A 27,478-nucleotide genomic window follows, 5' to 3' on the forward strand; every position below is an offset into this window, starting at 1 on the left:
TACCACAAATTTTCTCAAAAGCTGACAGTGCGGCTTATAACCCGGTGCGCCTTATATATGGATTAATATTAAGATTCATTTTCATAAAGTTTCGGTCTCGCAACTACGGTAAACAGCCCCCATCTTTTTTCCTCGTAGAAGAGGAAGCGCTTCTTCTTCTACGGTAAGCAACCGCCAAGGTAAGCACCCGCCCCCATAGAAGAGGAAGCGCTTCTTCTTCTACTGTAAGCAACCTCCAAGGTAAGCACCCGCCCCCGTAGAAGAAGAAGCGCGTGGATATTGCGTTTCATTTCATTTGTGTGTTTACATCTGTAAAGACCACAAAATGGCTCCTATTAAGAGACACGCGTACAACGCAGAATTCAAACTCAAGGCAATAAGTCACGCAGTAGAACACGGAAATAGAGCAGCAGCGAGAGAATTGAACATAAATGAATCAATGGTGCGTAGGTAGAGGAAGCAACAAGATGACCTGCGCCACTAAGACAGGGAGACAGCGCCGGACGACATACGCTAACATCTGCCAGTGGATTGTAAATGCCTGGGCGGATATATCGGTCTCAACTGTGGTCCGAGCTTTCCGGAAGGCAGGATTCACGGAACTGCTGGAAAACAACAGCAACATTGACTCTGATGACTTCGACGAGACGGAGCCGGCCATTTTGGATGCCGTTTTCGCCCAACTTTTTAATTCAGACACTGAAGAAGAATTTGAGGGATTTATGGATGAGGAATAACTTCAGAAAGTGGGCTTTAAATGTTTATTTTGTGTGTTGTGTGACATTAACGTTCGAGCAACGTTGAGTTATTGATGTTGCTATTGCACTGCACTAATTTGAGTGTTACTATTTTTGTGATTGCACATTTGCACATTACATTTTGGGGGTGAACAGAGTTGTTAGAACGCTGGTTTGTAATATATTATTAAAGTTTGACTGACCTATCTGACTGTTTTTTTGACATTCCTTTTAGCGCAGCGTAGGCGCGGCTAATAACCCAAGGCGGCTTATAGGTGGACAAAGTTTTGAAATATGCCATTCATTGAAGGTGCGGCTAATAAACCGGGGCGGCTTATAGTGCGGAAAATACGGTACTACCTTTTTTAAAGACAATGCATCGCACCTACAACTGGGTTCTATTAACACAGATACGACTGTATCTACGACGGATACCGCCCTCCAAAATAGTTTCTCTCTCTTTGATGAAATAACATTAGAGGAATTGTTAAGATGTGTTAAGGGGACAAAACAAACAACATGTTTACTTGACCCATTTCCTGGGAAACTTATCAAGGAGCTTTTTGTATTATTAGGTCCATCAGTGCTAAATATTATAAACGTATCACTTTCCTCTGGCACTGTTCCCCTAGCATTAAAAAAAGCGGTTATTCATCCTCTGCTCAAAAGACCTAACCTCGATCCTGACCTCATGGTAAACTACCGGCCGGTGTCCCACCTTCCCTTTATCTCAAAAATCCTCGAAAAAATTGTCGCACAGCAGATAAATGAACACTTAGTGTCTAACAATCTCTGTGAACCTTTTCAATCCGGTTTCAGGGCAAATCACTCTACGGAGACAGCCCTCGCAAAAATGACTAATGATCTACTGCTAACGATGGATGTCATCTATGTTGCTGCTTCTTCATCTTAGCGCTGCTTTCCATACCGTCGATCATAACATTTTATTAGAGCGTATCAAAACACGTATTGGTATGTCAGACTTAGCCTTGTCGTGGTTTAACTCTTATCTTACTGACAGGATGCAGTGCGTCTCCCATAACAATGTGACCTCGGACTATGTTAAGGTAACGTGCGGAGTTCCTCAGGGTTCGGTTCTTGGCCCTGCACTCTTAGTATTTACATGCTGCCGCTAGGTGACATCATACGCAAATACAGTGTTAAATTTCATTGTTATGCTGATGACACCCAACTCTACATGCCCCTAAAGCTGACCAACACGCCGGATTGTAGTCAGCTGGAGGCGTGTCTTAATGAAATTAAACAATGGATGTCCGCTAACTTCTTGCAACTCAACGCCAAGAAAACGGAATTGCTGATTATCGGTCCTGCTAAACACCGACATTTATTTGATAATACCACCTTAACATTTGACAACCAAACAATTACACAAGGCGACTCAGTAAATAATCTGGGTATTATCTTCCACCCAACTCTCTCCTTTGAGTCACACATTAAGAGTGTTACTAAAACGGCCTTCTTTCATCTCCGTAATATCGCAAAAATTCGTTCCATTTTGTCCACTAGCGACGCTGAGATCATTATTCATTATTTCCTGCTGACCCCACTGTGGACTGGACTCTTACTGTTATGCTGGATCCACTATGGACTGGACTCTCACAATATTATGTCAGACCCACTCGACATCCATTGCATTCGGTCTCCCTAGAGGGGGGGGGGTTACCCACATATGCGGTCCTCTCCAAGGTTTCTCATAGTCATTCACATCGACGTCCCCCTGGGGTGAGTTTTTCCTTGCCCTTATGTGGGTTCTGTACCGAGGATGTCGTTGTGGCTTGTGCAGCCCTTTGAGACACTTGTGATTTAGGGCTATATAAATAATGATTGATTGATTGATTGATATACCAGGGGTCGGCAACACAAAATGTTGAAAGAGCCGTATTGGACCAAAAGTCCCCAAAAAAATCTGTCTGGAGCCGCAAACGATTAAAAGTCTTATATAAGTGTTATAATGAAGGCAACACATGATGTAAGTGTCTATATTAGCTATATTAGCCTACTATCAAAATGACTTTAAAAGTCTTATATTAGTGTTATAATGAAGACAACACATGATGTAAGTGTCTATGTTAGTTATATTAGCCTACTATCAAAATGTTGGACAAACCATTGCTTGCCAAATACTCTCATCAGTGAAGCATGTTTAATATAAACACTGAGGTTTCTAACAATTAGGAAGGTTTGTGTCATGTTTGTCCTCCTACGGAAAATATATTAAAACCAAAAAAAAATATATATATATATATATATATGTATATTAGAGATGTCCGATATCAGCCTGACGATATTATCGGCTGATAAATGCCTTAAAATGTAATATCGGAAATTATCGGTTTCGTTTTTTTTATTATCGGTATCGGTTTTTTTTGTTTTTTTTTATTAAATCAACATAAAAAACACAAGATACACTTACAATTAGTGCACCAACCCAAAATACCTTCCTCCCCCATTCACACTCATTCACACAAAAGGGTTGTTTAATATTCTGCTTCCTACATTATATATCAATATATATCAATACAGTCTGCAAGGGATACAGTCCGTAAGCACACATGATTGTGCGTGCTGCTGGTCCACTAATAGTACTAACCTTTAACACTTAATTTTACTCATTTTCATTAATTACTAGTTTCTATGTAACTGTTTTTATATTGTTTTACTTTCTTTTTTATTCAAGAAAATGTTTTTAATTTATTTATCTTATTTTATTTTATTAATTTTTTTTTAAAGTACCTTATCTTCACCATACCTGGTTGTCCAAATTAGGCATAATAATGTGTTAATTCCACGACTGTGTATATCTGTATCGGTAATTAAAGAGTTGGACAATATCGGAATATCGAATATCGGCAAAAAGCCATTATCGGACATCCCTAATATATACATATATACATATATATATATATATATATATATATATATATATATATATATATATATATATATATATATATATAAAATGTATTTCTTCAGCATCGTGTGGACATCGGGGGTGGTACCTCTGGATTGGCAGACCGGGGTGGTGGTTCCTCTCTTTAAAAAGGGGAACCGGAGGGTGTGTTCTAACTATCGTGGGATCACACTCCTCAGCCTTCCCGGTAAGGTCTATTCAGGTGTACTGGAGAGGAGGCTACGCCGGATAGTCGAACCTCGGATTCAGGAGGAACAGTGTGGTTTTCGTCCTGGTCGTGGAACTGTGGACCAGCTCTATACTCTCGGCAGGGTCCTTGAGGGTGCATGGGAGTTTGCCCAACCAGTCTACATGTGCTTTGTGGACTTGGAGAAGGCATTCGACCGTGTCCCTCGGGAAGTCCTGTGGGGAGTGCTCAGAGAGTATGGGGTATCGGACTGTCTGATTGTGGCGGTCCGCTCCCTGTATGATCAGTGTCAGAGCTTGGTCCGCATTGCCGGCAGTAAGTCGGACACGTTTCCAGTGAGGGTTGGACTCCGCCAAGGCTGCCCTTTGTCACCCATTCTGTTCTGAACTTTTATGGACAGAATTTCTAGGCGCAGTCAAGGCGTTCAGGGGATCTGGTTTGGTGGCTGCAGGATTAGGTCTCTGCTTTTTGCAGATGATGTGGTCCTGATGGTTTCATCTGGCCAGGATCTTCAGCTCTCACTGGATCGGTTCGCAGCCGAGTGTGAAGCGACTGGGATGAGAATCAGCACCTCCAAGTCCGAGTCCATGGTTCTCGCCCGGAAAAGGGTGGAGTGCCATCTCCGGGTTGGGGAGCAGATTTTGCCCCAAGTGGAGGAGTTCAAGTACCTCGGAGTCTTGTTCAAGAGTGAGGGAAGAGTGGATGGTGAGATCGACAGGCGGATCGGTGCGGCGTCTTCAGTAATGCGGACGCTGTATCGATCCGTTGTGGTGAAGAAGGAGCTGAGCCGGAAGGCAAAGCTCTCAATTTACCGGTCGATCTACGTTCCCATCCTCACCTATGGTCATGAGCTTTGGGTTATGACCAAAAGGACAAGATCACGGGTACAAGCGGCCCAAATGAGTTTCTTACGCCGGGTGGCGGGGCTCTCCCTTAGAGATAGGGTGAGAAGCTCTGCCATCCGGGTCGAGCTCAAAGTAAAGCCGCTGCTCCTCCACATGGAGAGGAGCCAGATGAGGTGGTTCGGGCATCTGGTCAGGATGCCACCCGTACACCTCCCTAGGGAGGTGTTTAGGGCACGTCCGACCGGTAGGAGGCCGCGGGGAAGACCCAGGACACGTTGGGAAGACTATGTCTCCCGGCTGGCCTGGGAACGCCTTGGGGTCCCACAGGAAGAGCTGGACGAAGTGGCTGGGGAGAGGGAAGTCTGGGCTTCCCTGCTTAGGCTGCTGCCCCCGCGACCCGACCTCGGCTAAGTGGAAGTGGATGGATGGATGGATGGATTTATTTCTTCATCTTTTTTCATTTTCACACTTCTCTGAAAGAGGTCCAGGGTGACGAGGGTGGCACTAAAGAGCCGCGGGTTGCTGACCCCGGTCTTATACCAACATATTGAAAATGGCATTCCCGTGTGCTCCAAATTCTGTATGAACAGAAGACGTTTCACACTTTCTAACTATAAGTCTCCAGTAATGCAAAATCTGTCTTTCTCTAAAGACTGAGCTGTCTCACGCTCAGATTATCTCACGCTCCAAAGTAATCCCTGCTCTTGATTTATTTCAATCCCATGTGGACTGTGCCAGACTAGTCTTGTTTACTAGAGGTCCTCTCCACTCTGCCTCATGATCCCATCTACCACGCGTGTTTAAGAATGTTTCTACTCTTTCTATTGACTTTTCTTTTACAATCTGTTTGATTATGGAAGAAAGATTTGAACATTATCTCCTTTTGGATATCCATTAAAGCTTCTGTGAATCAGGCGGTGTGGTATTACCGGTCTCTGTGAGAACCAGCGCCTTGCATCATTTACACATCCCATTTGTCTGACTATACCATCCGTTTTAAGAAAATCCCCAAAACTGCCAATACTGTCCAGGTGACTTTTCCTGTGTTATCGACAACTTCTTCGCTCTCTGCAGCACTCTTTTAGTTTCTCTTCTCACTTAAGAATCAACTGCAAGACGACAAGATGGCGCAACCAAACTTGATTGTTGATACTGTTCCCTGATTAGTTGTAGGGTTGTCCCGATACCAATGTTTTGGTACCGGTACCAAAGTGTATTTCGATACTTTTCTAAATAAAGGTGACTACAGAAAATTACATTATTGTCTTTATTTGAACAAAAAATGTTAGTGTACATGAAACATATGTTTATTATTGTCATTTAGTCCTTAAATAAAATAGTCAACATACTAGACAACTTGTCTTTTAGTAGTAAGTAAACAAACAAAGACTCCTAATTAGTCTGCAGTAACATATTGTGTCATTTATACACCTATTATTTTGTACACATTATAAAGGACAAACTGTAAAAATTGATTATTAATCTACTTGTTCATTTACTGTTAATATCTGCTTATTTTCTGTTTGAACATGTTCTATCTACACTTCTGTTAAAATGTAATAATCACTTATTCTTCTCTTCTTTGATACTTGACATTAGTTTTGGATGATACCACACATTTAGGTATCGATCTGATACCAAGTAGTTACAGGATCATACATTGGTCATATTCAAAGTCCTCATGTGTCCAGGGACGTATTTGCTGACTTTATAAACATAATAGGAATTTTTTAAAAAGGAAAAAATATTTTGTGACGATAAAAAATATTGATGTAATCATAGTAGTATTGACTAGATACACTATTGTACTTGGTATCATTACAGTGGATGTCAGGTGTAGATCCACCCATGGCATTTGTTTACATTGTGACGGCGGTGAGCTATTGTATCCTCCTACGGTGTGTAGTGAAGCATGTTTAGCTATTCCTCGTCCTCCAGTGATAATGATACTTGTAAGAAACTCACTTTATTTGTCGCCATGGAGGTGAGGATTAGTGATTTAGAAGTAGCTAAAACACTGCCGACTGTGGACGGATGTTAGCTACTAACTAGCTAGCCATTGTCTTAAAGTACCTCTTCCTGAGGGTGTTTCAGTGTTATAACTTCACCTTTATCTTGACTTTTTACACCAAAATGCGTCCATTCTCCCTTTTCTGTCTACACACTGTGTCTGCTTGTAAGTACTCTGTGTGTGTGCGCTGCCCAACCAGCAATGTCATGACTTGACGACGACGTGCCGTCATGCCTGTTAAAGAAAAAATAAAACATTTTTTAAAAAATTGGGAATTCATCCATCCATCCATTTTCTACCGCTTGTCCCTTTCGGGGTCATGGAGGGTGCTGGAGTTTATCTCAGCTGCATTGAGGCGGTAGGCGGGGTACACCCTGGACTAGTCGCCACCTCATCCCAGGGCCAACACAACTAGACAGAACCGATACTATTCAAAGAGTATAGTACCATTTTTGATTTATTAGTACTGCGATACTGTACTAGTACCGGTATACCGTACAACTCTGATTGGTTGTTTTTCAGTGATCACTTCCTGCGTTGCTCAGTTACCAGAGAGTGAGTACCTTAGTTCATGCAACCAACTTTGCTTCGCAACTTCCAGTTTCTTCCAACATGGAAGAAAAAACAAATTATCCAACGTTTTATCGAACACATTTTTAATTCCTGTAGATTACTTGTCAATATATTTTGATATTGTTTTATCGCTCAGCCCTACTTTGTTCTGATAATGGTGTCTCTATAATTATACAGGTAAAAGCCAGTAAATTAGAATATTTTGAAAAACTTGATTTATTTCAGTAATTGCATTCAAAAGGTGTAACTTGTACATTATATTTATTCATTGCACACAGACTGATGCATTCAAATGTTTATTTCATTTAATTTTGATGATTTGAAGTGGCAACAAATGAAAATCCAAAATTCCGTGTGTCACAAAATTAGAATATTACTTAAGGCTAATACAAAAAAGGGATTTTTAGAAATGTTGGCCAACTGAAAAGTATGAAAATGAAAAATATGAGCATGTACAATACTCAATACTTGGTTGGAGCTCCTTTTGCCTCAATTACTGCGTTAATGCGGCGTGGCATGGAGTCGATGAGTTTCTGGCACTGCTCAGGTGTTATGAGAGCCCAGGTTGCTCTGATAGTGGCCTTCAACTCTTCTGCGTTTTTGGGTGTGGCATTCTGCATCTTCCTTTTCACAATACCCCACAGATTTTCTATGGGGCTAAGGTCAGGGGAGTTGGCGGGCCAATTTAGAAGAGAAATACCATGGTCCGTAAACCAGGCACGGGTAGATTTTGCGCTGTGTGCAGGCGCCAAGTCCTGTTGGAACTTGAAATCTCCATCTCCATAGAGCAGGTCAGCAGCAGGAAGCATGAAGTGCTCTAAAACTTGCTGGTAGACGGCTGCGTTGACCCTGGATCTCAGGAAACAGAGTGGACCGACACCAGCAGATGACATGGCACCCCAAACCATCACCCAACCATGCAAATTTTGCATTTCCTTTGGAAATCGAGGTCCCAGAGTCTGGAGGAAGACAGGAGAGGCACAGGATCCACGTTGCCTGAAGTCTAGTGTAAAGTTTCCACCATCAGTGATGGTTTGGGGTGCCATGTCATCTGCTGGTGTCGGTCCACTCTGTTTCCTGAGATCCAGGGTCAACGCAGCCGTCTACCAGCAAGTTTTAGAGCACTTCATGCTTCCTGCTGCTGACCTGCTCTATGGAGATGGAGATTTCAAGTTCCAACAGGACTTGGCGCCTGCACACAGCGCAAAATCTACCCGTGCCTGGTTTACGGACCATGGTATTTCTGTTCTAAATTGGCCCGCCAACTCCCCTGACCTTAGCCCCATAGAAAATCTGTGGGGTATTGTGAAAAGGAAGATGCAGAATGCCACACCCAAAAACGCAGAAGAGTTGAAGGCCACTATCAGAGCAACCTGGGCTCTCATAACACCTGAGCAGTGCCAGAAACTCATCGACTCCATGCCACGCCGCATTAACGCAGTAATTGAGGCAAAAGGAGCTCCAACCAAGTATTGAGTATTGTACATGCTCATATTTTTCATTTTCATACTTTTCAGTTGGCCAACATTTCTAAAAATCCCTTTTTTGTATTAGCCTTAAGTAATATTCTAATTTTGTGACACACGGAATTTTGGATTTTCATTTGTTGCCACTTCAAATCATCAAAATTAAATGAAATAAACATTTGAATGCATCAGTCTGTGTGCAATGAATAAATATAATGTACAAGTTACACCTTTTGAATGCAATTACTGAAATAAATCAAGTTTTTCAAAATATTCTAATTTACTGGCTTTTACCTGTAAATGCCCATTGTTCTTAGTGATTGTCTTCCTCAATATTGTTAAACGACAATAAACAACACTTTAAAGTTTCTTTCTTTACTGAGCTGCCAAACATAGAATGTCATATTAGCTTGTATATATTGTTACAAGGCTGGACCCAGTAGACAGAAATACTGGTTGTGCATGTTTAGTCATGCCTCTGCAGATGGAAGTGCCATAATAATCTTAATATGAGAGGGCTGGTAGGCAGTGACAGATGTGGAGATTATCCCTGGTAGGGACCTTAGCCTTTCAACTAGAACTTACATCTATTGTGGCTCAACCAGATTAAAAAGACATAAAAAAAAATAATTCTTTATCCGAAGAAAGGGGGATGCAAATCATCCAATGGCGTGCCCTGGAACAGTCATAAACATATTGCTGTGGTGTCCCATTTTTGTCTGGTATGAATACTGCCTGCCAAGCAGATATTTACTTCTGTCAGTTCTCACAGTCACCAAATCATTAAAAAAATCCAACCAATTACAGTGGGTTTTATGTGATTGGAACCAGACGTAACCAAAACAAGAAAATGATCATCTTACTTAAAATGTGTGTAACGCTACACCATAATCACAGTTCAGTACGTATCGTGGTTTTTAGGTCACGTGTCTGTAAATATTTGGTACAGTAAGGAACCAAAATGCAAAAAATACATTGCTTAGCTTTTGTGTCGGATGATTTAAACGATGAAACATTGGAAAAACGCAATCTGCTGGCAGATAATTCTCCAATAATTACAATTCTCAAAATAAAAAATATAGTGTACAGTATGGTTGTACAGTATACCAGTACTAGTACAGTATCACGGTACTAATGAATCAAAAACGCTACTATACTCTGTTTGAAAAGTACCCGTTCCCAACGGGCATGATGGCGCATCGTTGTCACGTGGTGACATTGCTGGTTTTACGAGCAGAGGAGCATGTTGGGCAGCGCACACACACAGAGTACTTACAAGCAGACACAGTGTGTAGACAGAAAAGGGAGAATGGACGCATTTTGGTGTAAAAAGTAAAGATAAAGGTGAAGTTATAACACTGAAACACCCTCAGGAAGAGCTGCTTTAAGACATGGCTAGCTAGTTAGCGGCTAACATCCATCCACAGTGTTTTAGGTACTTCTAAATCACTAATCCTTGCCTCCATGGCGACAAATAAAGTAAGTTTTTTACAAGTACGAGGAATAGCTAAACATGCTTCACTACACACCGTAGGAGGATACAAAAGCTCACTGGCGTCCCAATGTAAACAAATGCCATGGGTGGATCTACACCTGACATCCACTGTAATGATACCAAGTACAAGAGCGTATCTAGTCGATACTTCTATGATAACAATATTTTTTCCCTTTTTTTAAAATTCATGTAATGTTTATAAAGTCAGTAAATACGTCCCTGGACACATGAGGACTTTGAATATGACCAATGTATGATCCTGTAACTACTTGGTATCGGATCCATACCTAAATGTGTGGTATCATCCAAAACTAATGTAAAGTATCAAAGAAGAGAAGAATAAGTGATTATTACATTTTAACAGAAGTGTAGATAGAACATGTTCAAACAGAAAATAAGCAGATATTAACAGTAAATTAACAAGTAGATTAATAATCCATTTTTACAGTTTGTCCCTCATAATGTTTACAGAATGATAAATGACACAATATGTTACTGCAGACTAATTAGGAGTCTTTGTTTGTTTACTTACTACTAAAAGACAAGTTGTCTAGTATGTTCACTATTTTATTTAAGTACTAAATGACAATAATAAACATATGTTTCATGTACCCTAACATTTTTTGTTCAAATAAAGACAATAATGACATTTTTTGTGGTCCCCTTTTATTTAAAAAAAGTATCAAAATCCGTTTTGGTACCAGTACCAAAATAATGTTATGGAGACAACCCTAGCTTTTAACCCCATTTTTTATCTCTACTGAACAATGCAGGCTCACTGCCTTTGTCCTATCCACTTGTACCGTATTTTCCGCACCATAAGGCGCCCTGGGTTAAAAGCCGCGCCTTCAATGAACGGCATATTTCAAAACTTTGTCCACCTATAAGCCGCCCGGTATTGTAAGCCGCATCTAACTGCGCTAAAGGAATGTCAAAAAAACAGTCAGATAGGTCAGTCAAACTTTAATAATATATTAAAAACCAGCGTTCTAACAACTCTGTTCACTCCCAAAATGTACGCAAATGTGCAATCACAAACATACGTATATCAACATGGACAGAGCTGCGTGAAAAAAGCCACCCGGCCTCTTCGCGTAAACTTAAACTTACCTTAACCACTCGCTCATCTTTTCTTCATCCATCCCTTCGAGTTAGCTTTTTATGATGAAGCCGGCTGGAAAGGTCTCTTTTGGCAAGGTCTTCCTTTTGAATATCACCATGGGTGGAAGTTTCTGGCCATTAGCATGGCAAGCTAGAACCACAGTGAAGGATGACTTCTCATTCCCTGTGGTGCGAATATTCACCGTACGTGCTCCCGTTGTATCCACAGTGCGGTTCACAGGAATATCAGTTGCTGTGAAATAGTAATCCGTGTGCGGATGGAGAGATTGCGTCTTTTCATGAACCGGATCCCTGACGCTTAGTAGGAGCCATTTTGTGGTCTTTACAGATGTAAACACACAAAGGAAATGAAACGTACGGTGATATCCGCGCGCTTTTTCTTCTTCTACGCGGGCGGGTGGTTGCTTACAGTAGAAGAAGAAGCGCTTCCTGTTCTATGGGGGCGGGTGCTTACCTTGGCCGTTGCTTGCGTAGAAGAAGAAGCGCTTCCTGTTCTACCGGGAAAAAAGATGGCGGCTGTTTACCGAAGTTGCGAGATCGAAACTTTATGAAAATGAATCTTAATATTTATCCATATATAAAGCGCACCGGGTTAAAAGGCGTACTGTCAGCTTTTGAGAAAATTTGTGGTTTTTAGGTGCGGCTAATAGTGCGGAAAATACGGTAGTCTGTTCCACCGCCAGGTGGTGCCTTCAAAAAATAGGAGACTTTAACTACAGAAGAGGATCTCTTGGTTGTAGGCTCCTTGGCATAATTAATAGCCATGACTCCCGCGAGCCAGAGGCTGGGCTGCAATGTTTTCATCCTTCGAGATCTCCGCTTCCACACTGAATGTCCTGCCTTTCCGTCTGCTCTTAGGCAGACACCATTTTTTTTTATACAAGAAATATCATTTACATTACTTTAAAAAAGAAAACACTACGTACATAAATGACAGAGATAATTTGAAACAAGTTTTTATTTTATTTGATCAAACTTAGCAAAAGTAACCTAAGAAATAAAGTACGGATCTGCACGATTAATGGACATGAAGGTTTTAAGTAGTGCAGTAATGTTACCACAAGAGGCTGAGGGTTTTTTTTTCTCTACAGTTGTCGGCGTTTGAGTGACAGACATGTTCGCCAATCAGGATTGTTCAGGCTCGCGTTTATTTAGAGAATGCCGTGATCACGTGATGGCAGCAACAAAAAAAGATCCGACTCGGTTTCTTCCAACTGGAAAGAAATGCACTCTAAGTAAGATGTTCAATATTGCTTACGGAAATAAGTAGGGCTGCAGCTAACGATTATTTTTCTATCGATTAATCTATAGATTATTTTTTTCGATTAATCGGTTAATCTATAGATTATTTTTTTCGATTAATCTATAGATTATTTTTCCTTTTACCGATTTTTTTTTTAAATTTAAAATGAAGAGGAAAAAATAAATGTAGGCCAGTTTTTTCAAAAGGCATGGCTTTTATTTACAAAAAAAAAGTATGGCCACTCAGTCAACATTGACAACAACATGACAAAATATTCTGTAACAATGTAAACATTTAAAACTTTTAACATTTAACAAAATTAAAAGTAGCTTATTTGCTTTTTAATGTGCAAATATAAAAGTAAACATCCAGTGCAAATCTTAATATTCTGGAATAGTATAAGCATTTCAAAAGTAAAAGTATTGCTTATTTTGCTTTAAAATGTGCAAAAATAAAGATAAACATCCAATACAAAAAAGTGCAAAACGGAAATATTCTGTAACAAGTGTAAACATTTCAACAAAAGTAAAATTATTGCTTATTTGCTAAAATGTGCAAAAATAAAGCTAAACATCCAATACAAAAAAGTGTACAGTGTAAACATTTCAACAAAAGTAAAAGTATTGCTTATTTTGCTTAATAACACAACAATGATAGTATGATTAAAGTGAAAGTTAATTGTTGGTTTGTACATAGTATATGTAACTGTTAATGTTGTAAAAGGTATTTGCACAACTAATTAACGTTAGCGTTTGTGACACGTCTTGTGCCGTGGGGTTCTTTCAGGACCGACAGACTGAACGCCAGACGGCTTTGCCAGGTTTACAATCTTTTAATTTTACACAAAGTCTTTTCTCTTCCAACTGCGCGGATCGCGCACCTGGGCACGATTGCGGCGTCGCTCCCGGCGCGCCCCGCCGCTCGCTCGCCGCCGCCGCCTCTCCACAGCGTTAAAGAGGAGCGCGTCTTTGTAAACACTGAACAGGCACGCCAAACGCGCCTCTCAGAGCGAAACGGTGCTTTAGTTTATGAATTTACAACGCAGATACAAATGACACATTCATGTTTTTGTGTAATAATGACAACGTATACGCACGCGGACGATTGACTTGTTGATGGTGATGGCAAGAACGCTGTCGGGGGTTTTCTTTTCAAATGTTCGTTCATAGCCGTTGTGCTGCTATGATAGGCCATTTCCGCTCGACACAGTGTGCATACAACAACATTATTAGGCCGTTTATTGAAATACTCCCACACTTTTGACGACTTTTGCCGTGCTTTTTTCCCCTCGCTCGCATCGTCTGCTTTGCCCTCCGCCATGACAGTAAAGTAGTGTGACGTAAATATGCGACGCGCCGACGCACAAAAACGGCGTCGACGTATTTACGTAACCGATGACGTCGACTATGTTGACGCGTCGTTTCAGCCTTAGAAATAAGTCCATTAAAATTTTTTTTTTGTTTATTTACCGTATTTTCTGGGCTATAGAGCACACCGGTATTTAACCCGCATCCACCAATTTTTTTAAGAAAGAAATATTTTTTAATATATTAGTCACACTGGACCGTAACCCGCAGATATATACTGGTAGGAAAGAGTTTGTAAATGTTGTACATGCCTGAATTGTTTCCAAACAGTGCCGGTCACACGGCAGTAAAACGGCTGGCCAAACAAAACAGAAGTCATCGTCAGGGACCCACTAGCTGCGTAAGCTACTTCTCCAATCAGCTAAACAGACGAAGTCCTCGCTGACATTTTGGTGACTTTACAAAACTGAAATAATACAAACAGAAATTATGTTAATAACCCTAACACAGACACTCGTAAACGTGTATTTGCTCATGCTAACGATACAAGCTCGATTACATTACGATAGCACGTACGAATATGCATGAAAACATCCTGCAGACATCACACATGGGACGCTTTTGTAAGTATCAATTACAAAAGCCAAAACCAGTAAAGTTGGCAAATGGTAAATACAAAAAGAATACAATGATTTGAAAATCCTTTTCAACTTATATTCAATTGAATAGACTGCAAAGACAAGATATTTCATGTTCACACTGAGAAACTTTATTATTGTTTGCAAATATTAGCTCATTTGGAATTTGATGCCTTCAACATGTTTCAAAAAAGCTGGCACAAGTGGCAAAAAAGTGTGAGAAAGTTGAGGAATGCTCATCAAAGACTTATTTGGAACATCCCACAGGTGAACAGGCTAATTGGGAACAGGTGGGTGCCATGATTGGATATAAAAGCAGCTTCCATGAAATGCTCAGTCATTCACAAACAAGGACGGGGTGAGGGTCACCACTTTGTCAACAAATGCCTGAGCAAATTGTTTAAGAACAACATTTCTCAAGCAGCTATTGCAAGGAATTTAGGGATTTTACCATCAAAAGGTTCAGAGAATCTGGAGAAATTACTGCACGTAAGCCATGATATTACTGACCTTCGATCCCTCAGGCGGTACTGCATCAAAAAGCGACATCAGTGTACCGTATTTTCCGCACTATTAGCCGCACCTAAAAACCACAAATTTACTCAAAAGCTGACAGTGCGGCTTTTAACCCGGTGCGCTTTATATATGGATTAATATTAAGATTCATTTTCATAAAGTTTAGGTCTCGCAACTACGGTAAACAGCCGCCATCTTTTTTCCCCATAGAAGAGGAAGCGCTTCTTCTTCTACTGTAAGCAACCACCCGCCCCCGTAGAAGAAGAAGAAGAAGCGCGCGGATATTACGTTTCATTTCCTTTGTGTGTTTACATCTGTAAAGACCACAAAATGGCTCCTACTAAGCGACAGGTTTCCGGTTCATGAAAAGACGCAATCTCTCCATCCGCACACGGACTACTATTTCACAGCAACTGCCTAAAGACTTTCAAGAAAAGCTGGCTACTTTCCGTGCATATTGTAAAAACAAGATAGCTGAAAAAAAGATCCGGCCAGAGAACATTATCAACATGGACGAGGTTCCACTGACTTTTGATATTCCTGTGAACCGCACTGTGGATACAACGGGAGCACGTACGGTGAATATTCGCACCACAGGGAATGAGAAGTCATCCTTCACTGTGGTTCTAGCTTGCCATGCTAATGGCCAGAAACTTCCACCCATGGTGATATTCAAAAGGAAGACCTTGCCAAAAGAGACCTTTCCAGCCGGCGTCATCATAAAAGCTAACTCGAAGGGATGGATGAAGAAAAGATGAGCGAGTGGTTAAGGTAAGTTTAAGTTTACGCGAAGAGGCCGGGTGGCTTTTTTCACGCAGCTCCGTCCATGTTGATATACGACTCCATGCGCGCCCACATCACGCTGGTTTTTAATATATTATTAAAGTTTGACTGACCTATCTGACTGTTTTTTTGACATTCCTTTAGCGCAGTTAGATGCGGCTTATAACACGGGGCGGCTTATAGGTGGACAAAGTTTTGAAATATGCCGTTCATTGAAGGCGCGGCTTATAACCCAGGGCGGCTTATGGTGCGGAAAATACGGTATAAAGGATGTCACCACATGGAACCCTTCAGAAAACCACTGTCAGTAACTACAGTTGGTCGCTACATCTGTAAGTGCAAGTTAAAACTCTACTATGCAAAGCCAAAGCCATTTTATCAACAACACCCGGAACAGCTGCCAACTTTGCTGGGCCCGAGCTCATCTAAGATGGACTGATGCAAAGTGGAAAAGTGTTCTGTGGTCTGACGAGTCCACAGTTCAAATTGCTTTTGGAAACTGTGGACTTTTCCTCATTGGTCCAATGAGGAAAAGAACCATCCGGACTGTTCTAGGCGCAAAGTTGAAAAGTCAGCATGTGTGATGGTATGGGGGTGTATTAGTGCCCAAGGCATGGGTAACTTACACATCTGTGAAGGCACCATTAATGCTGAAAGGTACATACAGCTTTTGGAGCAACATATGTTGCCATCCAAGCAACGTAATCATGGACGCCCCTGCTTATTTCAGCAAGACAATGCCAAGCCATGTGTTACAACAGCGTGGCTTCATAGTAAAAGAGTGCGGGTACTAGACTGGCCTGCCTGTAGTCCAGACATTGAAAATGTGTGAAGGCTAAAATATGAGAAGGGAGACTGTTGAACAACTTAAGCTGTACATCAAGCAAGAATGGGAAAGAATTCCACTTCAAAAATGTGTCTCCTCAGTTCCCAAACCTTTACTGAGTGTTGTTAAAAGGAAAGGCCATGTAACACACTGGTAAAAATGCCTTTTTTGCAATGTGTTGCTGCCATTCAATTCTAAGTTCATGATTATTTGCAAAAAATACCAAAGTTTCTCAGTGTGAACATGAAATATCTTGTCTTTGCAGTCTATTCAATTGAATATAAGTTGAAAAGGATTTGTTGTATTCTCTTTTTATTTACCATTTACACAACCTGACAACTTCACTGCTTTTGGCTTTTGTACATGTACACACAAGACATTGCAACTTGCTACTTTGAAAGTGGACTTCAGTGTGGATTTATCAGCACTGTACTTGACATGCTTTGTCACTGCTGTTCTACAGATGCTTGCCAGGAAATGGGTGTGAACGTGTCTTGAGAAGATGACGCCGTAGAAAAGAAATACTAAGAATGACACTTCGGTGTTGTGATGATTACTTGCGCCTCATAGAAAGTGGGGAACTCTAATGTTCCCTGTTCCTCCATGGCCTGCCTTCATACTACCGTATTTTCCGCACCATAAGGCGCCCTGGGTTATAAGCCGCGCCTTCAATGAACGGCATATTTCAAAACTTTGTCCACCTATAAGCCGCCCCGTGTTATAAGCCGCATCTAACTGCGCTAAAGGAATGTCAAAAAAACAGTCAGATATGTCAGTCAAACTTTAATAATATATTAAAAACCAGCGTGATGTGGGCGCGCATGGAGTCGTATATCAACATGGACGGAGCTGCGTGAAAAAAGCCACCCGGCCTCTTCGCGTAAACTTAAACTTTTCTTAACCACTCGCTCATCTTTTCTTCATCCATCCCTTCGAGTTAGCTTTTATGATGACGCCGGCTGGAAAGGTCTCTTTTGGCAAGGTCTTCCTTTTGAATATCACCATGGGTGGAAGTTTCTGGCCATTAGCATGGCAAGCTAGAACCACAGTGAAGGATGACTTCTCATTCCCTGTGGTGCGAATATTCACCGTACGTGCTCCCGTTGTATCCACAGTGCGGTTCACAGGAATATCAGTTGCTGTGAAATGGACTTTGCGGTTTTATTTTCAATGAAACAATAGAAAATACGTACTCATATACCGTACTTTTCGGACTATAAGTCGCAGTTTTTTTCATAGTTTATGAAAGTTGCATGTTTTTTTCCTTCTTTGTTATGCATTTTCGGCAGGTGTGACTTATACTCCGGTGCGACCTATACTCCGAAAAATACGGTAGTAGTAAAGTTGTTATTAGTGAGAATATACTTATTTTAAGGTATTTTTGGGTTCATTGAGGTTAGCTAATTTTACTTGTTTTGGAAAGTCTTGACAAGCCAAATTTTCTTCTTCTATTGGCAGATAATTTTGCTTAGTTCAAATACAATACTCCTAATTTATTTGTTTATTTTTTCTTGTTTTTGAACACTGACTTTTTGCAGTGTATATTGCACCTACCGAATCAAAAAAACAAAAAGTACATCTCAATTTTTTCTTAATATTACTCAAAAAATGGCATTTTTGTCTAACAAAAGGTGCCTGGTAGTTAAAAATATATATATTGTCGGTCAAAAACATTCAGGTACTTTAATCACTTAGATTTTAGTTCTTGTAGTGCACACAGTAAAAACAGTAAGGGAATAATTTCCTGGACAAAGAAGGACTTTGAGGGCAAAAAAAAAAAAAAAGTTTCCTATTTAACTTCCCTACTACACTTGATTTTTTTGTGTCCTGAGCATGACGTTAAAGTGCATCTGGCAGTGGAGGCTCCTCTATGGGGTCTTGGGGCACCTTTACTACTGTTACCCCAGGTGGCCCTTGGCAAAGGCCTAGTACCTGACTGCCCCCTAGCCAGGGATACGGTGAAGACCTCAACGGCGGAAGAAGGCTGCAGCAGAAAAGGGTCCCCAGTCGTCTTGGACTCCATGCCACTGGACCCTGACCCGATTCTGTCAAGGATCGTGTGGTGACTGTCTGTGCACCAGTCTCCCCACGTTAAACAAAGTCACGCACAGGCATCCTCCATAAAGGGATACACCCCTACCAGGAGGATCGTCATACTCGTTCGAGTGACCGCCGATGATGATGATGACCACAGGGGACCCTGATTCCTTGTGTATACACCTTGGACTAAGCAGGTCACACATCATATTCTCATGACTGGAGCCAGCATGTTGCGTAAAGCCTCAAATCTGGTTCGTAGTTATCATTGAGTGATGCACTCGTTCAAAAGGTATTTAAAAACGTGTGAAAGAAGTAAAAGCCTGGAAATAAAGGGAGAGAGAGACTCATAGGGTTCATATTCCAATCATGCATTGTGTCTTAAAATAAATCTTATAAATTGGACCTATCCCTGCTTCCAGTCATTGCCTCGCCAACCAGTTAGACTGGTCTCATGCAGGGTCAGCAACTGGGAAAGGCTGCTGACAGCTGGCGTTCTGCAAGCTCATTGCAGCAAAAAGACCCAGGCCACTTGCAATCCTCATGGATGCTAATGCTAATCAGCAGCATTTATAAAGTATATCCAATGGAAATTACCATCAGACTTGTGTATTTTGGAAAGTGAAGCCTCACTTTTGAACGCTTATTTATCCATCTTTAATATAATTAAATTAATACATTCAATTACCCATCCCAGCGGGGAAATGATCAATTTCACAAGAGTGATGAAGAAAACAAGAGCAGTGATGACAGTCGACTGAGAAGAGAAAGATAATGTGTCTCCTCCAGCCAAATAACATGTTTTTCTCTTTGAATTATGGAGATGAAATGTGATCAAAGACATCGTAGCCTCCAGCCACTTATGAATTTCTAATCATTCGTCAATCCAAGACTCTGCAGTAAGACTGAACATGAATGTTGTTGCTGCTAAAATTCAGGCTGCTCTCAATTTTCTTTCTCCTTCCTCATCCTGTCTGCTTTGTGACGATAGCATGGAAGATATTTAGGCGAAGGAGTTGGTTGGGTATGTTACCTCTGCAGCAGACACGGCCACATGCGGCCCAGTAAGATTTTCAATCCGGTCTGCCGGACGTTTTACATATTTTTTTAGATTTTCAACATCAAAACTGTAGCCGCCATTATGAGGTGCAGTGCTGTTTTTAAATGACCGTAAGTCTTGAACTATAAAAAGTACAACAGCCAAAAGCAGTGAAGTTGTCACGTTGTGTACCGTATTTTCCGCACTATTAGCCGCACCTAAAAACCACAAATTTACTCAAAAGCTGACAGTGCGGCTTATAACCCGGTGCGCTTTATATATGGATTAATATTAAGATTCATTTTCATAAAGTTTCGGTCTCGCAACTACGGTAAACAGCCGCCATCTTTTTTCCCCGTAGAAGAGGAAGTGCTTCTTCTTCTACGCAAGCAACCGCCAAGGTAAGCACCCGCCCCCATAGAACAGGAAGCGCTTCTTCTTCTACTGTAAGCAACCACCCGCCCGCGTAGAAGAAGAAGAAGCGCGCGGATATTACGTTTCATTTCCTTTGTGTGTTTACATCTGTAAAGACCACAAAATGGCGACAGGTTTCCGGTTCATGAAAAGACGCAATCTCTCCATCCGCACACGGACTACTATTTCACAGCAACTGCCTAAAGACTTTCAAGAAAAGCTGGCTACTTTCCGTGCATATTGTAAAAACAAGATAGCTGAAAAAAATATCCGGCCAGAGAACATTATCAACATGGACGAGGTTCCACTGACTTTTGATATTCCTGTGAACCGCACTGTGGATACAACGGGAGCACGTACGGTGAATATTCGCACCACAGGGAATGAGAAGTCATCCTTCACTGTGGTTCTAGCTTGCCATGCTAATGGCCAGAAACTTCCACCCATGGTGATATTCAAAAGGAAGACCTTGCCAAAAGAGACCTTTCCAGCCGGCGTCATCATAAAAGCTAACTCGAAGGGATGGATGAAGAAAAGATGAGCGAGTGGTTAAGGTAAGTTTACGCGAAGAGGCCGGGTGGCTTTTTTCACGCAGCTCCGTCCATGTTGATATACGACTCCATGCGCGCCCACATCACGCTGGTTTTTAATATATTATTAAAGTTTGACTGACCTATCTGACTGTTTTTTTGACATTCCTTTAGCGCAGTTAGATGCGGCTTATAACACGGGGCGGCTTATAGGTGGACAAAGTTTTGAAATATGCCGTTCATTGAAGGCGCGGCTTATAACCCAGGGCGGCTTATGGTGCGGAAAATACGGTAAATGGTAAATAAAAAGAGAATACAACAAATAATTTTTAACTTATATTCAAGTGAATAGACTGCAAAGACAAGATATTTCATGTTCACACTGAGAAACTTCGTTATTTTTTGCAAATATTAGCTCATTTGGAATTTGATGCCTGCAACATGTTTCAAAAAAGCTGGCACAAGTGGCAAAAAAAGAGTGAGAAAGTTGAGGAATGCTCATCAAAGACTTATTTGGAACATCCCACAGGTGAACAGGCTAATTGGGAACAGGTGGGTGCCATGATTGGGTATAAAAGCAGCTTCCATGAAAGGCTCAGTCATTCACAAACAAGGACGGGGGCGAGGGTCACCACTTTGTCAACAAATGCCTGAGCAAATTCTTTAAGAACAACATTTCTCAACAAGGAATTTAGGGATTTCACCATCTACGCTCTGTAATATCATCACAAGGTTCAGAGAATCTGGAGAAATCACTGCAGATAAGCCATGATATTACAGACTTTCGATCCCTCAGGCGGTACTGCATCAAAAAGAGACATCAGTGTGTAAAGGATATCACCACATGGGCTCAGGAACCCTTCAGAAAACCAATGTCAGTAACTACAGTTTGTTCGTTACATCTGTAAGTGCAAGTTAAAACTCTACTATGCAAAGCCAAAGCCATTTATCAACAACACCCAGAAACGCCGCCGGCTTCGCTGGGCCCGAGCTCATCTAAGATGGACTGACGCAAAGTGGAAAAGTGTTCTGACGAGTCATTCAATTGAATGTAAGTTAAAAAGGATTTGCAAATCATTGTATTCGGTTTTTATTTACAAATTACACAACATGCCAGCTTCACTGGTTTTGGGTTTTGTAATTCAGTGGTTGAAATCTACGCTTTTTAGTGTTACACGAGTTATTAAGGTAATCTACGTCACAGCAGCTCTGACGAGAAACAAAGCAGAGTGGGCGGGGTTTGTTTTCAGAGCAGCCAGCCCGAAACGCATGTATCAGAAACAGATGCAGATTTTTTACAACAAATTTCTGCATGAAAGGGATAACATATCGTATTGTAGGTGTTTGTTACCCTTTGCATTCATATTTTGCTGTTTGTTACATTTTTGTTGTGTTTTGCTTGATTGTAAAATAAGAGCGATGTTCATTTGTTGCTAATATTCAGTGTTTTATTGTTCATAGTTAATATTGTAAATCACACTTTGTTTATTTTCATGTACATTTTGGGTGTCCCATTTTGTAAAAAAATGTAAAATTCCGTTGCGTTTTTTTGAGGTGGTCTGTTTTTAGAACTCTGTCGGACATTGTGACTTTTGGTGTTAGTGTTCCTGGAAAATAAGGGACCCAAACACACATACTGTACAGCAGAGATTTACAATTATATGTATATATATCATTCATACACCTTGGCCCCCCAGACACATTTTTCCTCTCAATGTAGCCCCCGAGTCAAAATATTTGCCTAGCTCTGCTCTATAGTGATTTGATATAGGCGTTGTTGTAGTCAGTTGTTACTCATTGGAGACAATACAGTGGTACTCCAAGCAATTTTTCCCCATGAGAAATAATGTAATTTTACAGAGAATAATTTAAGGCTGCAGCTAACGATTATTTTTCTATCGATTAATCTATAGATTATTTTTTTCGATTAATCGGTTAATCTATAGATTATTTTTCGATTAATCTATAGATTATTTTTCCTTTTACCGATTATTTTTTTTATTTAAAATGAAGATGAAAAAATAAATGTTGGCCAGTTTTTTCAAAAGGCATGACTTTTATTTACAAAAAAAAAAAGTATGGCCACTCAGTCAACATTGACAACAACATGACAAAATATTCTGTAACAATGTTAACATTTAAAACTTTTAACATTTAACAAAATTAAAAGTAGCTTATTTGCTTTTTAATGTGCAAATATAAAAGTAAACATCCAGTGCAAATCTTAATATTCTGCAATAGTATAAGCATTTCAAAAGTAAAAGTATTGCTTATTTTGCTTTAAAATGTGCAAAAATAAAGATAAACATCCAATACAAAAAAGTGCAAAAGGAAATATTCTGTAACAGTGTAAACATTTCAACAAAAGTAAAAGTATTGCTTATTTTGCTTAATAACACAACAATGATAGTATGATTAAAGTGAAAGTTAATTGTTGGTTTGTACATAGTATATGTAACTGTTAATGTTGTAAAAGGTATTTGCACAACTAGTTAACGTTAGCGTTAAAGAGGAGCGCGTCTTTGTAAACACTGAACAGGCACGCCAAACGCGCCTCTCAGAGCGAAACAGTGTTTTAGTTTATGAATTTACAACGCAGATACAAATGACACATTCATGATTTTGTGTAATGATGACAACGTATACTCACGCGGACGATTGACTAGTTGATGGTGATGGCAAGAACGCTGTCGGGTGTTTTCTTTTCAAATGTTCCTTCATAGCCGTTGTGCTGCTATGATAGGCCATTTCCGCTCGACACAGTGTGCATACAACAACTGTCAAGTGTTTTGCTTTTTTCGCTGTGCTTATCCCACACTTGAAGGGATGTACCAATGCTGAATGTGGCTTCTGGATTTCACTCAAAAGACCAGACCGTAGTTACTTATTCCTTTTATTTTCCTTTAGTTTGCAACAGTTTTTCCAACGAAGAAACAGCTTCTTTTTTCTTCTTTAGTCTTTTTAGCAGTCTTTAGCAGTGTTAGTAGACTTTAGTTTCTTTAGCTGTCATTAGCTGTCTTTAGTAGCCTTTAGTAGCCTTTAGCTTCTTTAGTAGGTGAAAAACCTTTAAGGACAAAACACCACAAGATAAACATGCTGTAAAAAATCAATCAATTATCAATACCATAATTTACAATTATTAATTAGGCTATCAAAGTCTTAACCATTAAACAAGTGCAAGAAAATGGACACATCTTTTCCCTTTAAGTTAAAACAGATTTTAAATAAATTGTCTCAACATAAATGCACCAAGATACATATAAAATACATTTAAACCCAGAAACACAATAGATAAATGCAGCAGAAAACCCAATATGCAAATACATAAATACCTAACCAATTAACCACCTATTTAGATACATATTTAAAATCCATATTCAATATAAATATATTATTAATTTAGCAGTGAAACACTCTATCTTAAACGCTGTCTACTGGTAGAAAAATGCCCCTTTTTCTATTGCCTCACCAGCAGCCAATGATCCAACACAGTTAAATCCAACACTTGAAGTTGAGCGACTTCACCCTCCTGATGAAGCAAACTGCTCCAACATTTATCAAACTAAGCAAAGAATATCAACACTAAACAACAGTTACATAACACACTGTGTGTATTTAGCCTCCAGACTAAGCACGCTACATGCACACAACCCCCCCTCCCATCTCACCAGCGCAACAGGTGCGCCACACCCACGAAGAGAAATATTAAATCTTACATACTTTTGGCACAGCTCTGGGTTATCTGTAATGAACTAAACCTTTTTTCACTCTGCGCTGGCGTCTTTTGTACTCCTTGATTTGACACAGCGGTCTAATTACCGGGCTCGCGCACCAGCAGATGAGACAGGAGCGCGCCGCGTTATACCTGCGCGTGAACGTAAACTGATCGGCTCTGATTTTATAAGCCGACTGGCCGAAATAATGCCGAATTATATACAATTCCCGGGGTTGCCTAGGTGAATAGGGATGCGGATGTGCTCTAAGATAAAATATAATTTTATTAAGTGGGGTTTGGCTGGTTGCTAAACAGCCACGGTTGCGAGCTCGCGCTTCAGCTGACGAGACAGCTGTTCACCGCTACAACATTATTAGGCAGTTTATTGAAATACTCCCACACTTTTGACGACTTTTGGCGTGCTTTTTTTCCCTCGCTCGCACCGCTCGCATCATCTGCTTTGCGCTCCGCCATGACGGCAGTGTGACGTAAATATGCGACGCATCGAAGCATAAAAACGACGTCGACGTATTTACGTAACCGATGATGTCGACTACGTCGACGCGTCGTTTCAGCCTTAGTCATGACATTGCTGGTTTTACAAGCAGCGGAGCATGTTCGGCAGCGCACACACGGCCAAATGAAATGAAGTGGCGGGCCGCATCTGGCCCCCGGGCCTTGAGTTTGACACCTGTCGAGTAGACTATGCACTCTGCAAATAATTGATTAGAGCAGAGGCTACATTTCATAATTGTCCAGATTTGGAACTAATGATCACTAAAGAACAAATGAGTGTGGGTTCAGGCGTAAGGTCACTGTGACCTCGTCACGCATGTTAATGGATTTGCATAAAGTGTATTCCCAGAACTCCTTGGGTGAACTCCGTCAGACTGAACTGACCATTGTGACTTTATCGTTTGTTTGACGACCCCCTCTCAAATAATGACAGCGTTCTAAAATGATGATGCTGGTGACATTTCATAATCAGACAGAAGGCTTTTTGTTTCTCTGGGGGTCCACCACAGACTAATTGGTTTTACAGACATTGAGCTTTTTGCTTGGCCCTGCAACATGTGACACAACTCTTTGTCAGCCCTTTGACATATTTATTATAGCATGTTTCCAACTGACTTATTATACAGTATATATATGTGTGGATCTTTACTGATTCAACAAGGCTTAAAAACCTGAATGTTTATTTCTAAACAAAACACCCTCTCTTTCACTAATAAGGCAAACATTTTGACTTCTTCAGACTCTTTAATTTGTAAACTTGATTATATATGTTCTTGTATGGTTCGTTAAGTTCCAAATATTTGCTTAGCGGTTATCTTGTATGCAGTACTAAGCCACATGCAATTTAGTTCAATGCATGAAATGACAATGTAAAGGTCTTGCTCCATGTGATTAGTTTCAATTGTTGACACAGCCTGAACAACACTGTGCTTGTTTCGTCCATCACTAGGTACTAAATGATTAGTTTCAATTGTTGACACAGCCTATACAACACTGTGCTTGTTTCGTCCATCACTAGGTACTAAATGATTAGTTTCAATTGTTGACACAGCACACAGCCTTAACAACACTGTGCTTGTTTTGTCCATCACCAGGTATTAAATGAAGAGTGCGATCAGAACTGGTACAAGGCGGAGCTAAATGGGAAAGACGGCTTCATTCCCAAGAATTACATCGAGATGAAAGCCCATCCGTAAGTATTTCAACAGAAACATGTCGTCAGTGTCTGTCTTGTTTGTTAAAAGGCTACTTCCTAGTTGGTGTAGAACAGAGATCATTGAGGGCCACATGGCAGGTATGGCTGCCATCACTTGTAACAGTCAATAATGAATGAACTTGCCTCTGGATTTCATTATTAATTATATCAATTGTTTTAAGTAGACTGTCCATTTTACAGTAAAAACTTTACATTTACAACATTTTACTGTAAAATGTAGTGTTGTGTTTTTGTTTTGTTTTACAACATTTTACTGTAAAAGGAAAAACAGTCCGAGGTTCGACTATCCGGCGTAGCCTCCTCTCCAGTACACCTGAATAGGATTCAGGAGGAACAGTGTGGTTTTCGTCCTGGTCGTGGAACTGTGGACCAGCTCTATACTCTCGGCAGGGTCCTTGAGGGTGCATGGGAGTTTGCCCAACCAGTCTACATGTGCTTTGTGGACTTGGAGAAGGCATTCGACCGTGTCCCTCGGGAAGTCCTGTGGGGAGTGCTCAGAGAGTATGGGGTTTCGGACTGTCTGATTGTGGCGGTCCGCTCCCTGTATGATCAGTGCCAGAGCTTGGTCCGCATTGCCGGCAGTAAGTCGGACACGTTTCCAGTGAGGGTTGGACTCCGCCAAGGCTGCCCTTTGTCACCCATTCTGTTCATAACTTTTATGGACAGAATTTCTAGGCGCAGTCAAGGCGTTGAGGGGATCCGGTTTGGTGGCTGCAGGATTAGGTCTCTGCTTTTTGCAGATGATGTGGTCCTGATGGCTTCATCTGGCCAGGATCTTCAGCTCTCACTGGATCGGTTTGCAGCTGAGTGTGAAGCGACTGGGATGAGAATCAGCACCTACAAGTCCGAGTCCATGGTTCTCGCCCGGAAAAGGGTGGAGTGCCATCTTCGGGTTGGGGAGGAGATCTTGCCCCAAGTGGAGGAGTTCAAGTACCTCGGAGTCTTGTTCACGAGTGAGGGAAGAGTGGATCGTGAGATCGACAGGCGGATCGGTGCGGCGTCTTCAGTAATGCGGACGCTGTATCGATCCGTTGTGGTGAAGAAGGAGCTGAGCCGGAAGGCAAAGCTCTCAATTTACCGGTCGATCTACGTTCCCATCCTCACCTATGGTCATGAGCTTTGGGTTATGACCGAAAGGACAAGATCACGGGTACAAGCGGCCCAAATGAGTTTCCTCCGCCGGGTGGCGGGGCTCTCCCTTAGAGATAGGGTGAGAAGCTCTGTCATCCGGGGGGAGCTCAAAGTAAAGCCGCTGCTCCTCCACATCGAGAGGAGCCAGATGAGGTGGTTCGGGCATCTGGTCAGGATGCCACCCGATCGCCTCCCTCGG

The 27,478-nt window shown here is 41.1% G+C and overlaps 1 protein-coding gene across 2 annotated transcripts in view; it reads left to right on the forward strand.

Moving 5' to 3' along the window:
- grb2b (growth factor receptor-bound protein 2b) overlaps window positions 1-27,478 on the forward strand; it is a 118,648-nt gene that overhangs the window by 61,750 nt on the left and 29,420 nt on the right. For both annotated transcript variants that reach the window (XM_061973869.2, XM_061973871.2), the window contains exon 3: window positions 26,027-26,124. In XM_061973869.2, the coding sequence (XP_061829853.1) occupies window positions 26,027-26,124 (98 nt within the window). The remainder of the gene's footprint in view (window positions 1-26,026; window positions 26,125-27,478) is intronic.

Source organism: Nerophis lumbriciformis, linkage group LG22, assembly GCF_033978685.3.
Source record: "Nerophis lumbriciformis linkage group LG22, RoL_Nlum_v2.1, whole genome shotgun sequence".
Classification (NCBI taxonomy): Eukaryota; Metazoa; Chordata; class Actinopteri; order Syngnathiformes; family Syngnathidae; genus Nerophis; species Nerophis lumbriciformis.